Source organism: Propithecus coquereli, unplaced genomic scaffold (genome assembly GCF_000956105.1).
Source record: "Propithecus coquereli isolate 6110/MARCELLA unplaced genomic scaffold, Pcoq_1.0 Scaffold89, whole genome shotgun sequence".
Lineage (NCBI taxonomy): Eukaryota > Metazoa > Chordata > Mammalia > Primates > Indriidae > Propithecus > Propithecus coquereli.
The window spans coordinates 848,671-860,901 of NW_012155173.1; the positions used below are offsets into that span (position 1 = coordinate 848,671).

Sequence of the window (12,231 nt, forward strand, 5' to 3'; positions counted from 1 at the left end):
CTCAGGCTGGTCTCGAACTCCTGAGCTCAAACAATCCGCCCGCCTCAGCCTCCCAGAGTGCTAGGATTACAGGCGTGAGCCACTGCACCCGGCCTTCCTTACGTTTAAGAAGCATGGTGACTTCATTTTCTTTATCCCATTCATTGTGTTCAACCTTGATTAAAGGGTCTTTAATCCCTCAGTCAGAGTGAGGGAGGGACTTTTGAAGTCCCTTGAACTGGGCTTCCATTTCCATGTCTTCCGGGCGCGTGGTGCCAGAGGCTGACTTATTTAACTGCTCTGAGCTTACAGGTCTCATCTATAAAGTGGGGGTGTGAGCCCTACGTCATGGGCTGCTTACATGTTGCAGGGAGACAGTACCATCTGGTGGGGTCCCTGCTGGTAGTTGGGAGTCTGTCCCCGCCACAGTTCCTTCGTGGGCTTTCGGCGCGGGCCTGCTCCTGGCCGGCAGGTGGCGCCCTTCCCCCACCTTACCAACACGACACGCACGTCTCTGCCAGCCTGGGGGCCACTCCCAGCCCCGCCTAGCACTTAGAGGAGGCAAGATGCAATTGCTGCCCGGACTCCACCAGAGGTCAGGGTTGACGCAGGCTCAGCCTCTCCGCGTACCCAGTGGTGCCCTGGGGCTCAGGTCAGTGGGAAAGGAAGGCAAGGGGGACCCTTTGTTACCCACACTTGGGTCGGCTGCAGGGTTTTGAGTGGGAATATACGGAAAGCTGCTAGCACGGGGCCCAAGTGGCAGCCACGCTCACTGGTGGGTTAGTGACGCTGGGACCGGCCTCTGCGTGTCTGCTGTGTGCCAGGCACCACATTTGCTCATGTAATCACCACCACCTGGCAGCTGAGGCCCAGAGAGGTTAAGTGACAAGAGATGGCACGACCAAAGCAGGAACTAAGGTCAGCAGCAGCTGAGGCCCAAACGATTCCCCTGAGGATCCTGGGGTGCTGGAGAGTGGGACCCTCTGGAGAGTGTCCCCATGAGCTGTGTGTGCACAGGACCCGGCTCTGCGGCTACTTGTCGGTCACCAAACGGGGGTCGGGGAGCAGGACACATCTGCCTGCCCGCAGTTCCCCACACCTTATCTGAATGGCTCGCAAGCCTACCAGCCAGTTTTGTGAAAGGACCTGTGGTTTGTAGGCAACAAAGTGGGTCCCTTTGGCTGTGAGAGCAGCTAAAGCAACTGGCCCAAGGTCACAGCCCCAGATCTGTCGGAGTGGCCAGCTTACACCCTCACCACCACCCAGACACCTGCCCTCGTGGGGACCCCAGGACACTCGTGTCCCGAAGGCTCCTGGGCACGCTCTTCAAGGACTAGACGTTCTCGGGGGTTGGAGCTACCTGTTCTTCCCATGAGGGCCCTGGGCGGGAGGATCAAGCCTGCTCTGTCTCCTCCCAGGCCACAGCCCTATCGGACACTCAAGGAGTCCGACAGCGCGGATGGCGACGAGGTGGAGAGTCCGGAGCAGCGAGCGCGGAAGCCCTTGGGCCCTGCCCCCGCTGCACCTGACCGGGCTGCCAGCATCGACCTTCTGGAAGACGTCTTCAGCAGCCTGGACGTGGAGGCCCCCCTGCAGCCGCTGGGCCAGGCTAAGAGCTTGGAGGACCTTCGGGCCCCCAAAGACCTGAGGGAGCAGCCAGGGACCTTTGACTATCAGGTATGGTGTCTGCAGGGAGGGCGTCTGCTGGGGACAGGTGCTTTGCACACCTGAGGTACGACCCCATTGACAGTCTAAGAGACCAAAGGAGAAATCATGACTCTTCCAAGGTCCTCAGGCAATGCCCCCCCAGTCTGACTGCAAACCCCGCCCAGCAGCCAAACCACCCCAACAGTGATGACTGGAGAAGATGCTGGAGCCTGGTGGAGAGCTGCCCTCACTTCCGTGTGTGCCTCACACAGAGGTGGGCTGGTGCCCCAGGCCGCTCTCCCCCAGGCCTCCAGGCAGGGCTTTAGCTACTGCTGGAACTGGGGTCCTTCCCGTCCCCACTGAGGCTCCTGACAAGAGCTTTTGGATCAAAAGTCCACAATCTAGATTATTCCTGTGTGACTACTGATTTCCGTTGTGACTCCCAATCCATCACATCCCCTCTCTGGGCCTCAGTTTCCTCACCTGCGAGTGGAAGCTGCCGACTTTGCAGTCACGGGGTCCCATGGTGGGATTCACAAAGCTCCCACGATTCTAGCAGTTGACGAGTGCCCCCCTACTGGGAGTGGGGAAGCTCAGGCAAGAGAAAGGGAGTGACTTGCCCAGGTTGTGTAGCGTGTAAGTGCAGAGCCGGCACTCGAATCCGGTCCTCCTACTCCCTCCCTAGCCAGCGTGCCTTCCACCAGCCCTGCGCCTCGCTCGCCCTCGCGCTCACAAGTGACAGAAGGTGCTGTGCGCTCTGGAAAGTAAAAAGGGCCCGCCCTTGCCGGTCGATACCATCACCTTCCTAAAACTACTTGGCAACCGCTGGCGTAAAACGACAAGAGCTTTGTCTTGAATCCCTTTGTGCCACACAGTGAGAAAAGCCTGAGCTTGGAGTCCAGACAGACCTGGGTTCTCTGCTGGTGACCTGGGGGGCCCCCAACTGCTCCACGTCCTGGGTGTTAATTGGCCACATGCGTGGGAGCACACACCCTGCACACAGAAGGGCATGGCAACGGGCACGCCCTTCCTTCCCTTCTGTCCCCTGTGGTCACTGCTTCCCTCGCCTCGTTCCCTCCCAACAGAGGCTGGACCTGGGCAGGAGCGAGAGGAGCTACGGGATGATGGTGGCCTTGAAGCTTGCCCACCCCTACAACAAGCTGTGGAGCCTGGGCCAGGACGACATGGCCATCCCCAGCAAGCCCCCAGCTGCCTCCCCTGAGAAGCCCTCGGTCCTGCTCGGGAACTCCCCAGCCCTGCCCCGAAGACCCCAGAACCGGGACAGCATCCTGAACCCCAGTGACAAGGAGGAGGTGCCCACCCCCACTCCAGGCAGCATCACCATTCCCCGGCCCCAGGGCAGGAAGACCCCGGAGCTGGGCATCGTGCCTCCACCGCCCACTGCCCGCCCAGCCAAGCTCCAGGCTGCCAGCACCCCACTCGGTGACTTCTCAGAGCGGCTACAGGTGGATCGGGAGAAGAGAGCCACCCTGAGCCCAGCCCTATTCCCAGGGCTCCTCCCCAGTGTTGCTCCCCAAGGCCCCACCGAACTGCTCCAGCCGCTCAGCCCGGCCCCAGGGCCTGTGGGCACCGACAGCGACGCCCTGCTTGCTCTCCTGGACCCACTTAACACAGCCTGGCCAGGCAGCACCCTTCCACCATGCCCTGTTGCCCCAAATGTAGCCACCCCATTCACCCCCCAGTTCAGCTTTCCCCCTGCAGGGACCCCCGCCCCATTCCCACAGCCACCACTCAACCCCTTTGTCCCATCCATGCCAGTGGCCCCGCCTGCCCTGCCCCTGGCCTCCACACCAGCAGGGCCTTTCGGGGCCCCTCCGGCCTCCCTGGGGCCGGCTTTTGCGCCTGGCCTCCTGCTGTCCGGTGCTGGCTTCTGCACCCCTCACAGGTCTCAGCCCAACCTGTCCGCCCTCTCTATGCCCAACCTCTTCGGCCAGATGCCCATGGGCGCCCAGACCAGCCCCCTGCAGCCGCTGGGGCCCCCAGCCGTTGCACCCTCGAGGATCCGAACGTTGCCCCTGCCCCGCTCCAGTGCCAGGGCTGCTGAGGCCAAGCAGGGGCTGGCCCTGAGGCCAGGAGACGCCCCACTCCTGCCTCCCAGACCCCCCCAGGGCCTGGAGCCAGCGCTGCAGCCCTCTGCTCCTCAACAGGCCAGAGACCCCTTTGAGGATTTGTTACAGAAAACCAAGCAAGACGTGAGCCCGGCCCCAGCCCCAGGCTCAGTGGAGCAGCTCAGGAAGCAGTGGGAGACCTTCGAGTGAGCCAGGCCCTGAGGGCAAGCGAGCCAAGCCTGAGTGTGCGTCGCCCGCTGCTGTGGCTCCAAGGCTCCCCTGCCGCTGGTTCTGTCCAGGTTCTGCTGGTGGACAGGGACGGGACCCCTCTCTGCCACCCCCGACGCCCTGGTCTCCACACCCACTGCCTATCTCTGAGGTGAGGGAACGGCGCCAGTTCTGGCCTAGGACTCAACCCAGCCCCCGGGCACCCGTCCCACCCGGCCGCGGCCCCTCAGCACCCCAACTGGGTTTTGCACTAAAGAGGTCAGTCAGCCAGGCCAGTGATTGCCCAGACCACGTCCTACCCTCCTTCCCTCTGGAAATATCCCACAGGGCTCCTCAAAGCCTCTCCTCCTGAGCCCAGCTCTCCTGTCCCTGCCGCAGCCCAGCCCTGCACACCCCACCTGCACGGGCACAGGCGTCAGTGTTACCCCCAAGTGGGCTCGTCTGCACGAGACACAGGTGATTCGGGCGTTTGAAGTCAGGACTGCTCCTGGGTGGAGGATCTACCTGGTGGGGCATTTCCAAACCCTCTCTAGCAATATGCACATGCGTTCTTTCCTGAGTCTTCACCCCAACCCCAAACTTCAGTTGTTCTGGCCTGGTAGGATCTGGGGGCCAAAGGATCTTGGGTTCCCCTTTGACAGCCAAACCCAGCCCCTGCTACCCTGCATGGGGGCCGGGCACCAGCAACTCTGATTTGTGGAAGAAAAATAGAAACCCACAAATCTCAGTGAGTTAGGAGGAATCCTCAGCCCTCATCCAGCCCTCTGTCACTCTGATACTTCCAGTTCTCCTTGTCTCTCCTGTCACCATCAAAGCTGGGCTCAGCCTATTATCACTTGGGGCTTCGTGGGCAAAGCTGAGAAGCAACGATCCAGATTTCAACTCGAAGACCAAGTTTAACGTCACAGATTGACATGGGAGTCCTGGCTCCCTGGGCTGGGACAGGGCGGTGGCCCTGGGCCCCTTCTCCAGGGTCCCAGTGGTCTAGAGGCTCCTTTCAGCCTGAACGCAGGAGCAGCTCCAGAAGCCTGTCTCTCCCCACCTGTCCCGAGCTTCTGGCCAGCACAGCAATTCCTGAGGCCAACGTCACCAAAGTTAGATTGAAATGTCTTGTTATTGTTTCTTTTATCTTTCTTTTCCTTTTTACCTTATTGATTTGATGAATCTTGAAATTGATTCATTTCCATAAAGCAAGTTAAAGTATGGCCCAACCATTTAAGAAAACAACCATCTGAGACATGCAGGAAATTGTGAGCATTTTGACCTGATTTCTCATTTCCTATTTGTGAATGGTCAGACACACAGTCTACACTGGGTGTCTGATGGAGCCAAGGGGGTCCCTGGAGGTCCCTGTCACCCCAGGGAGCCCCCTGTGTGTCTGAGAGGCTGCTGTGCGTGCTGAGGCCTGATGGCCCGTCCAGCACACAGCCCTTCCAGGGTCCGCTGTGGCCCACCTGGGCAGGTCTTTTCTTACCATCTGGTGAGTGTTCTCTGGCTGCCGGGGGAGCCGTGTCATGCCTGGGCCAGTGGGCATCTCCCAGGCACTTAGTGTTTCAGCACAGATTCCAGTTCTACCCCCGATCCAGGGCAGACCTGCAGGCCCATCTGGGACAGGTCAGAGGATGAGAAAAGAGGTGCTGGGCAGCCCCAGGGCAGGAGGCCCCATAGTCTCCCTGGCTGTGCTGGGGCTGGTGGCAGCGGCCCCATGTTCACGTGAGCACTCCTGTCTCTTCACTTGCCAGATCGAACGTGCAAACCCAAGGAGGAACTTTGTGTGTGCATTCAATAAAATCTTCTTAGGGAAAAGGCTGGCATCTGTCCTTGAAGGAGCTCTGTGGGGACAGGAGCCTCCATGTGGGCTCTCAGCTTCTTCACCACCGCCTCCTGCAGAGGTGGAGGCCAGGTGTGGAGCGCTCAGGGAAGGATTCAGTGCCCTCCCAAGCCTGTGCCCACTCGGGGCTCTAATCCAGTTCACCCCTTCCCCTCACAAGCAGGGCACAGGGCGTGCTGGTGACAGGCCTGCACAGCCCTGCCAGGATCATAGAGCAGGCTACAGGTCCCCAGTAGTGTGGAGGGCACCCAGGCTCCAGGAAAGAACAAGTTCAAAGGGATACTTGGCAAGTCGCCCCCACAGATCTCTCATTAGCAAAAGCAGAACCTGGAGTCTGCCCCTCTGTTGGATATTTGTGTTTGGAGGAGAGATCTGGACCAATCGATCGCCCACGGTGGGCGTTAAACACACCCCCCAATCTGCCCATGACCTGGCCATGCTCCCCCTCCCAGGGCTGACCCTGAAAATGACAAGCACCCAGAACCCACAGGAGCAAGGGAGAGGAGGACAAGGGGCTCCCCCAAAAAGAGCAGCCACACCTGTAATCCTAATACTCTGGGAGGCCAAAGCGGGAGGATTGCTTGAGCTAAGGAGTTAGAGACCAGCCTAAGCAAAAGCGAGACCTCCTCTCTACTAAAAAATAGAAAAATTAGCTGGGCATCATGGCATCCACCTGTAGTCCCAGCAACTCAGGAGGCTGAGGAAGGAGGATCACTGGAGCTCAGGAGCTGGAGGTTGCAGTGAGCTATGATGACGTCACTGCACTCTACCCAGAGCGACAGAGCAAGACTGTCTCAAAAAGGCAGCTAGCTTTATCTGTATGTTGGGGTTCCACATAAACTGTCTTAGGAGTCTGCAACTAACATGGGTTTGGCAAATTCCTGACTTCAACAAACTAAAGTAGGAACTAGCTGTGGCTAAGTCGAGGGTACCAGATGCTTCCTCCCCTCTTTCCTAGGGGTTGTGGAGAAAGTTGTGGCAAAAGTGGCCCCACTCCAAAGGATAAAGCCCAAGCAAGCCCCTCAGCCAGCATTCAAGGCCCTCTATCCCAGCCTCTGCCGAATCCCAGTCCCCTCCCCTGCCCAAGTCCCCCAGTTGTCACATGGCTCCACCTCGCACTGGACTCCTGTGCCTCCTGGGAAGTGACTGAGACTGCAAGGTAAATCCAACTGCCAACTTAGACGTGGCAAAGGATCTCCTGGCCTTGGCACCTGGAGCCCTCAGTCACAGGAGGTGTTGGCCCAGGAAAGGGAAGGATGAAAGGGTCTCCATGAAGCTCGTAGGAGGCCAGGCCCTCAGGCAAGTGCCCCTGTGGGCTCAGAGGTCACAGTGATGCGCATCACCAGAGAAGGGACTGCAAGCAGCAAATTCCCCGAGTCTGCCCCTTCAGGACCCGTCCCACACAGAGGCAGTGCTATGTGGTGAAGGCGTGACCTCGCCAGGCCGCTCAGGAGGGTCGGAGCTGGAGAACCAGGTGGTCAGGTGAGTTGGGGGCTTGGGAGGGGGCAGGGCTGCTCCTTCGTCCTTAGCCCCCTCTGCTCTGGCCTTGCCAAGCCGCAGGTAGGCCCCTCCCCCTCTCTCCCTCAACTCTGGCCAGGGGAGACGACACTTCCAGACACCTAAAAGGACACCAGACAATCCTTCACATCAGGCAGAAGTTTACAACTTCCAGAGCTCTTTCCCCATTGGCATCGTCTCTGATCCTCACAACAGCCCTGTGAGGTAGGCAGGGGGTGCCTTCCCCATTCAACAAGTGGCCACAGCAAGTGGGAAGCTCAGGGCAGCCTGTCGTCCTCGGCTCCTGCGGGCCAGCCCTGGGCAGGCATGGGGGTGGGTCGGGTCTGTGGTTCCCTTGTATGACCGGCTCCGGGCAGAGACGTCTGCCTGAAGGAGCATTTGTTCTGGGAGCCAGGAGCCCACATGGCCTCCACTAATGGCCTCCCTTGACTTCGCAGCTGCCTCCAGGGCAGGGGCAGCCCCTGGAGGAGGGAGAAGATGCAGGAGCTGCAGCCCTGGTGCCTGGGCAAACCCTGGCCTCCTGCAGAACGTGCAGCCTGGGCTGCCCAGCCCCAAGGTGTAAAGATTGTTTCCACGGCGCAGCCACCTCCTCCCTGGGATCACTGCACCCGCTACACAGTCACGCACACACACAGCAGAAGCAGCGGACACGCCTGCGAGTCCCATCAGAACACTCGCACCAGATCTGCAGACCCACACGTCCCCAGGCACATGCTCACACACACTCCCGAACACACCGTGCACACCCACGTGTGCCCTCCACACATAGTCGCACACCTGCTGAGGCAAAACCTGCTGGGTCCGATGGAGATGTCCACACCCTCGCCAGGTCCCTCTCTATTTCCCTGAGTTGCTCCCCTTTTCCTCAGTCCACGATGGGGCAGAGGCAGGGGCTGCCAGCCAAGGGGACACCTTCCCAGCAGTGTCCCAGGCCCTGCAAGCAGCCTCCTTGGGTCTCCAGGTAGAAATCGCTCAGGACCTCCAGGGTGCTGGCATTGGCAGCCAGGCTGGCCTAGATGAGTCTCTCCTCGGGCGGCACCTTGAGGACACTGTCCATCTCCATCCTGGCCCCAGCCACCTCCTGCTGGCTCGGGCTGTAGGTACCCTCGGACTGACGGCGCTTTCTGGCTGCCAGGATCCCGGAGAGGAGGCCCAGGAGGAGGAGGAGGAGGCAGGCACAGGCTGCAGGCACTACCACCTCCAGCAGCGGGAATGGCAGCGGCAGGGGCAGGCCCTTCTGCAAGAGACACACAATGAGGCCTGAGACCGCAGAGAAGGCGAGCCCCTTGGAGCGGAGAAAGCGGGGCACAAGGACCTGCTCAGAGAAAACCAGAGCGGGAGCCGGCTTCCCGGGGAAGTAGTGAGACCTGGCCCCAGGGGTGTGCAGGCAGGTGCCAGGAACCCACCTGTCACAGCCACTGCAAGGGGAGTCCTGCACAACAAAGGGTTCTGGCTAGACGGATAGAAGACAGACATTTATGGGACACCCAGTGCGAGCTAAGCACGGTGTGTGGGACTTCACAGAGCCCTGCAACCCCTGATGAGGCTGAGCAGGAGCAGGGCGGCTGAGCCCAGCTGACGGTGATCCACCAGGGCCTGCCTTCCTGCGGGGCTGCTCGGACCAGGCCTTGGGGGGACCAGCAAACCTCCTCCTCATCTCCAGCCGCAGACTCCCAGGATACCCCATCAAAGAGTCTTCACACCTGGAATTCTGAAGTCCCAGAATCACAGGATTCCAGAGACACAGAGTCTCAGACTGACCAGCCCTCTCTCTGCACCTTGAGGCTTCTCAGCGCGCTGTGACCTGGGTCCCCAGCCCCAGCCCTAGAGAAGGGGTCCCAAAGCAATAGGGAGTTCGTCCCAGCTTTGAGTGGGCCCTTGCCAGCCTCCACCCCTGGGCACTTCTGAGGGAGCTGTAAAGCCATTTCCTCCCCCTGCCCCGGGAAGAGGATGGGAGAGAGGGGGAGGGGAGAGGGACAAAGGCTGTAAAAGTTCAGCTTGAAAAGAAACATTCCCCAGAAGCAGAGGGGATTTGTGGTTTATGACCTGCGCTGCCAGGGCCTGTGGAGATCAAGGCTGCTCCCCAGACTTTGCTTCCTGAGCCCCCTCCCACCAGCACCCACCGGGCTCAGCGCCCCTCCTGGCAGTAGGGCCTGCTCCACCCCTTGATGGGGGTGTGAGAGGGAGGGTCCCAGCTTCAGTGTCTGCCCGCTCGGCTCAGAAACCTGGGCTGCCTGGGTCTTCCGACTCCGGGACCCCAGCTCAGAAACCCCCCGGGCTCTTGGATTCACCAACCGAAATCCTAGAATTCCAAGATCCTGTGGGCCCTGAATTGTGGTCTCTGATGGGACTGGGCAGAGCCCACCTGTCCCCACTGCCTCTCCCGTAGGCACTGTGGGAAAGCCCCCGACCTGTCACTGTGAGATGGTGGGGCCCCAAAGCTCTCCCTACAGTGAAAATACCTCCTGTGTGGGGAGTGAGGAAGGGACCTGAGTCTCCTGTCCCTGCCACTCCCATCCAGGACAGAGCTGGTCCAGGAACAGTTCCACGGGTGCCATACACCCTCCCCCACCCCCAACGTCATCCCACTGAAGTCCCCAACAGGCCTCTGCCAGGGCCCTGCCCCCTCTGGCATTGCTCACCACCACTTCGCAGAACTGGCCGGAGAATCTGGCGCTGCAGAGACACTCAGACACCCCAGCGGCTGCCCGGCAGGTGCCCCCGTTCAAGCAGGGATTGGCTTCACAGGGGAGGGTGGGGATCCGACACCTGGGGAGGGAGGGGTCTGAGAAAGCTGCTCCCCTCAGGGCCGCCTCCCTCTCACCCAGCTGCTCTGGCGCCCCCCGCCAGCCCACCCGCATCAGAGCTTATCCATCCACTGTCCCCACACACTGCTCCTGCCTGGCTGGGCCGTGCTAGGTGACTGAAGCTGGATGTGATCTACACACCTGCCACCCCCTGCCCCCAGTGTTCATGACCGAGAATGACTCTCAGGGGAGCCAACTCCGCCACGCAGAGGCCCAGAATCTGCCTTTTCACGGTCTCCCCAGGGCGTCCTGACACAGGTGGGCTGAGGACCCATCTCTAAGAAGCACCACCAGGCAGCTGCTGCACACAGCGGGGGTCTGCCTAACACAGGATGGTCTTGGAAGCCCCAGGGGGAAAGGCCTCAAGCAACAACGTGGACACCAAGATGCCAGTGAGGAAGCGAGCAAGGAGCCCCCGCCATGAACTGGCTGCAGAGGCAGCTCTCCACACTGGCCAGGCCACCTCGCAGTTCCCCTGGCCCCAGACCCACCTCTGGCCAGCAAAGCCCTCCGGGCAGCTGCAGTTGGCGCCCTGGGGCCCACCCTCACACGGGCCGCCAGGGAGGCAGGTGAGGTTCAGGCTGCAGTCCTCGGGCAGCACGGGCAACCTGGGGAGAGAGCAGAGGCTGCAGCTGACGGGGTGTCTGGGACCTGTCCGCCCCCACCCCCTGTGGGGACTCAGGGCCCACCTCCTGCAGACTTCGAACCAGTCATGGAAGCCGTGTCTGAGTGGGGGAGGAAGGGACACAGGCTGTCACTCAGCTCCTCCACCCACCACAGGTACAACCTTTCCTGAGTCTCAGTGGCCTTTGAGAAGCTAACAAAATGTAAGGACCCTCCTGGAACAAAGGCATGCTCCTGAACATAACACTTGAGCCTGACACTGCCTGAGGGGAGAGGGTAGCATCAGGCCGCCAGGCTGCTGCAAGACAAATTCCGTTAGCTCCAGAGGGAGTCGGGAGTGGAAGGCGACACTGACCGAGGAAAGAAGACCAACCCCTCAGCTGCCCCGACTGGAAGGACTAATGGAGAGAACATGAACGGTGGCAGCTCCGCTGGGAAGCCCCCAGGTCACTAGCTCTAGGTCCCCCACTCCCACACCCAGACCACGGGTGCTGTTTATCTGAAACTCAAATCTACCTGGGCATTTTTTTTTTTTTTTTTTTGGAGACAGAGTCTTTTTCTGTTGCCCCCTGTGGTGTCAGCCTCGCTCACAGCAACCTCAAACTCCTGGGCTCAAGCGATCCTCCTGCCTCAGTCTCCCCAGGAGCTGGGACTACAGGCATGCGCCACCATGCCAGGCTAATTTTTTCTATTTTTAGGAGAGACGGGGTCTCGCTCTCGCTCAGGCTGGTCTAGAACTCCAGAGCTCAAGCGATTCTCCCATCTTGGCCTCCCAGAGTGCTAGGGTTACAGGCATGAGCCACCGCGCCCGGCCAAACTGGGCATATTATTGAACCGTCGTCCCCATTTCTCAGATACAGGCATGGAAGAGACTCGCCCACAGAGAAAGCCAATCCGCAGCCCGCTCCGCGGACCCTTCTGCCCCACCCACCGCCCCAGGGGTCCTCCCTCCAGGCCGCCCGTCTGAGCCCCCGCAACCCCCACCCCGGAGCCCACCTGGCCTAGCACAGGCCACGCCCCGGCCACGCCCCCGCCCAGCCGTCGCACCTGCAGCGCGGGCCCGCGAAGCCGGGCAGGCAGCGGCACTCGAAGCGGCCGTCGGGGCGCGCGTGACAGCGGCCGCGGGCGCAGGGCGCAGAGCGACAAGGGTCGGCGCGGGCCTCGCAGCGCTGGCCCTCCCAGCCCGGGCCGCAGGAGCAGGCGAAGGCGTCGAAGAGGTCGCGGCAGGCGCCGCCGTGCAGGCAGGGCGAGGGCGCACACACGGGCGCGCTGCGGCAGCCGAGGCGCGGGGCCGGCGCCCCAGGCCAGGCCGCGAAGTGCTCTCGGGGGCTCGGGGTGGCGCCGGGCCGCGGCCGCGCCAGGGGCAGCGGGAGGCCGCCGAGCGCCACGCGGCCCAGGCAGCCGGTGAAGTTCTCGGCCAGCAGCACGCGCGCGGCGCCCGGCCCGTGCAGGAAGCCCAGGTCGCCGGCCAGGCCGCGCAGCGCCGCCGGCGTCGCCGCGCCGTCCAGCCACAGCAGCCAGGGCGAGG

The 12,231-nt window shown here is 61.3% G+C and overlaps 2 protein-coding genes across 2 annotated transcripts in view; one reads left to right on the forward strand and one right to left on the reverse strand.

Moving 5' to 3' along the window:
• DENND1A (DENN/MADD domain containing 1A) overlaps positions 1-5,440 on the forward strand; it is a 567,888-nt gene extending 562,448 nt beyond the window's left edge. Inside the window, exons 21-22 of the mRNA XM_012664446.1 lie at positions 1,398-1,656; positions 2,712-5,440. Of these exons, the coding sequence (XP_012519900.1) occupies positions 1,398-1,656; positions 2,712-3,905 (1,453 nt within the window). The 3' untranslated portion in view covers positions 3,906-5,440. The remainder of the gene's footprint in view (positions 1-1,397; positions 1,657-2,711) is intronic.
• A 2,602-nt stretch (positions 5,441-8,042) lies between these two features.
• The window catches only part of CRB2 (crumbs family member 2), a 20,254-nt gene continuing 16,065 nt past the window's right edge, over positions 8,043-12,231 (reverse strand). The window contains exons 11-14 of the mRNA XM_012664375.1: positions 11,751-12,230; positions 10,571-10,687; positions 9,915-10,041; positions 8,043-8,509 (exon numbers count right to left, since the gene is read on the reverse strand). Of these exons, the coding sequence (XP_012519829.1) occupies positions 8,285-8,509; positions 9,915-10,041; positions 10,571-10,687; positions 11,751-12,230 (949 nt within the window). The 3' untranslated portion in view covers positions 8,043-8,284. The remainder of the gene's footprint in view (positions 8,510-9,914; positions 10,042-10,570; positions 10,688-11,750; position 12,231) is intronic.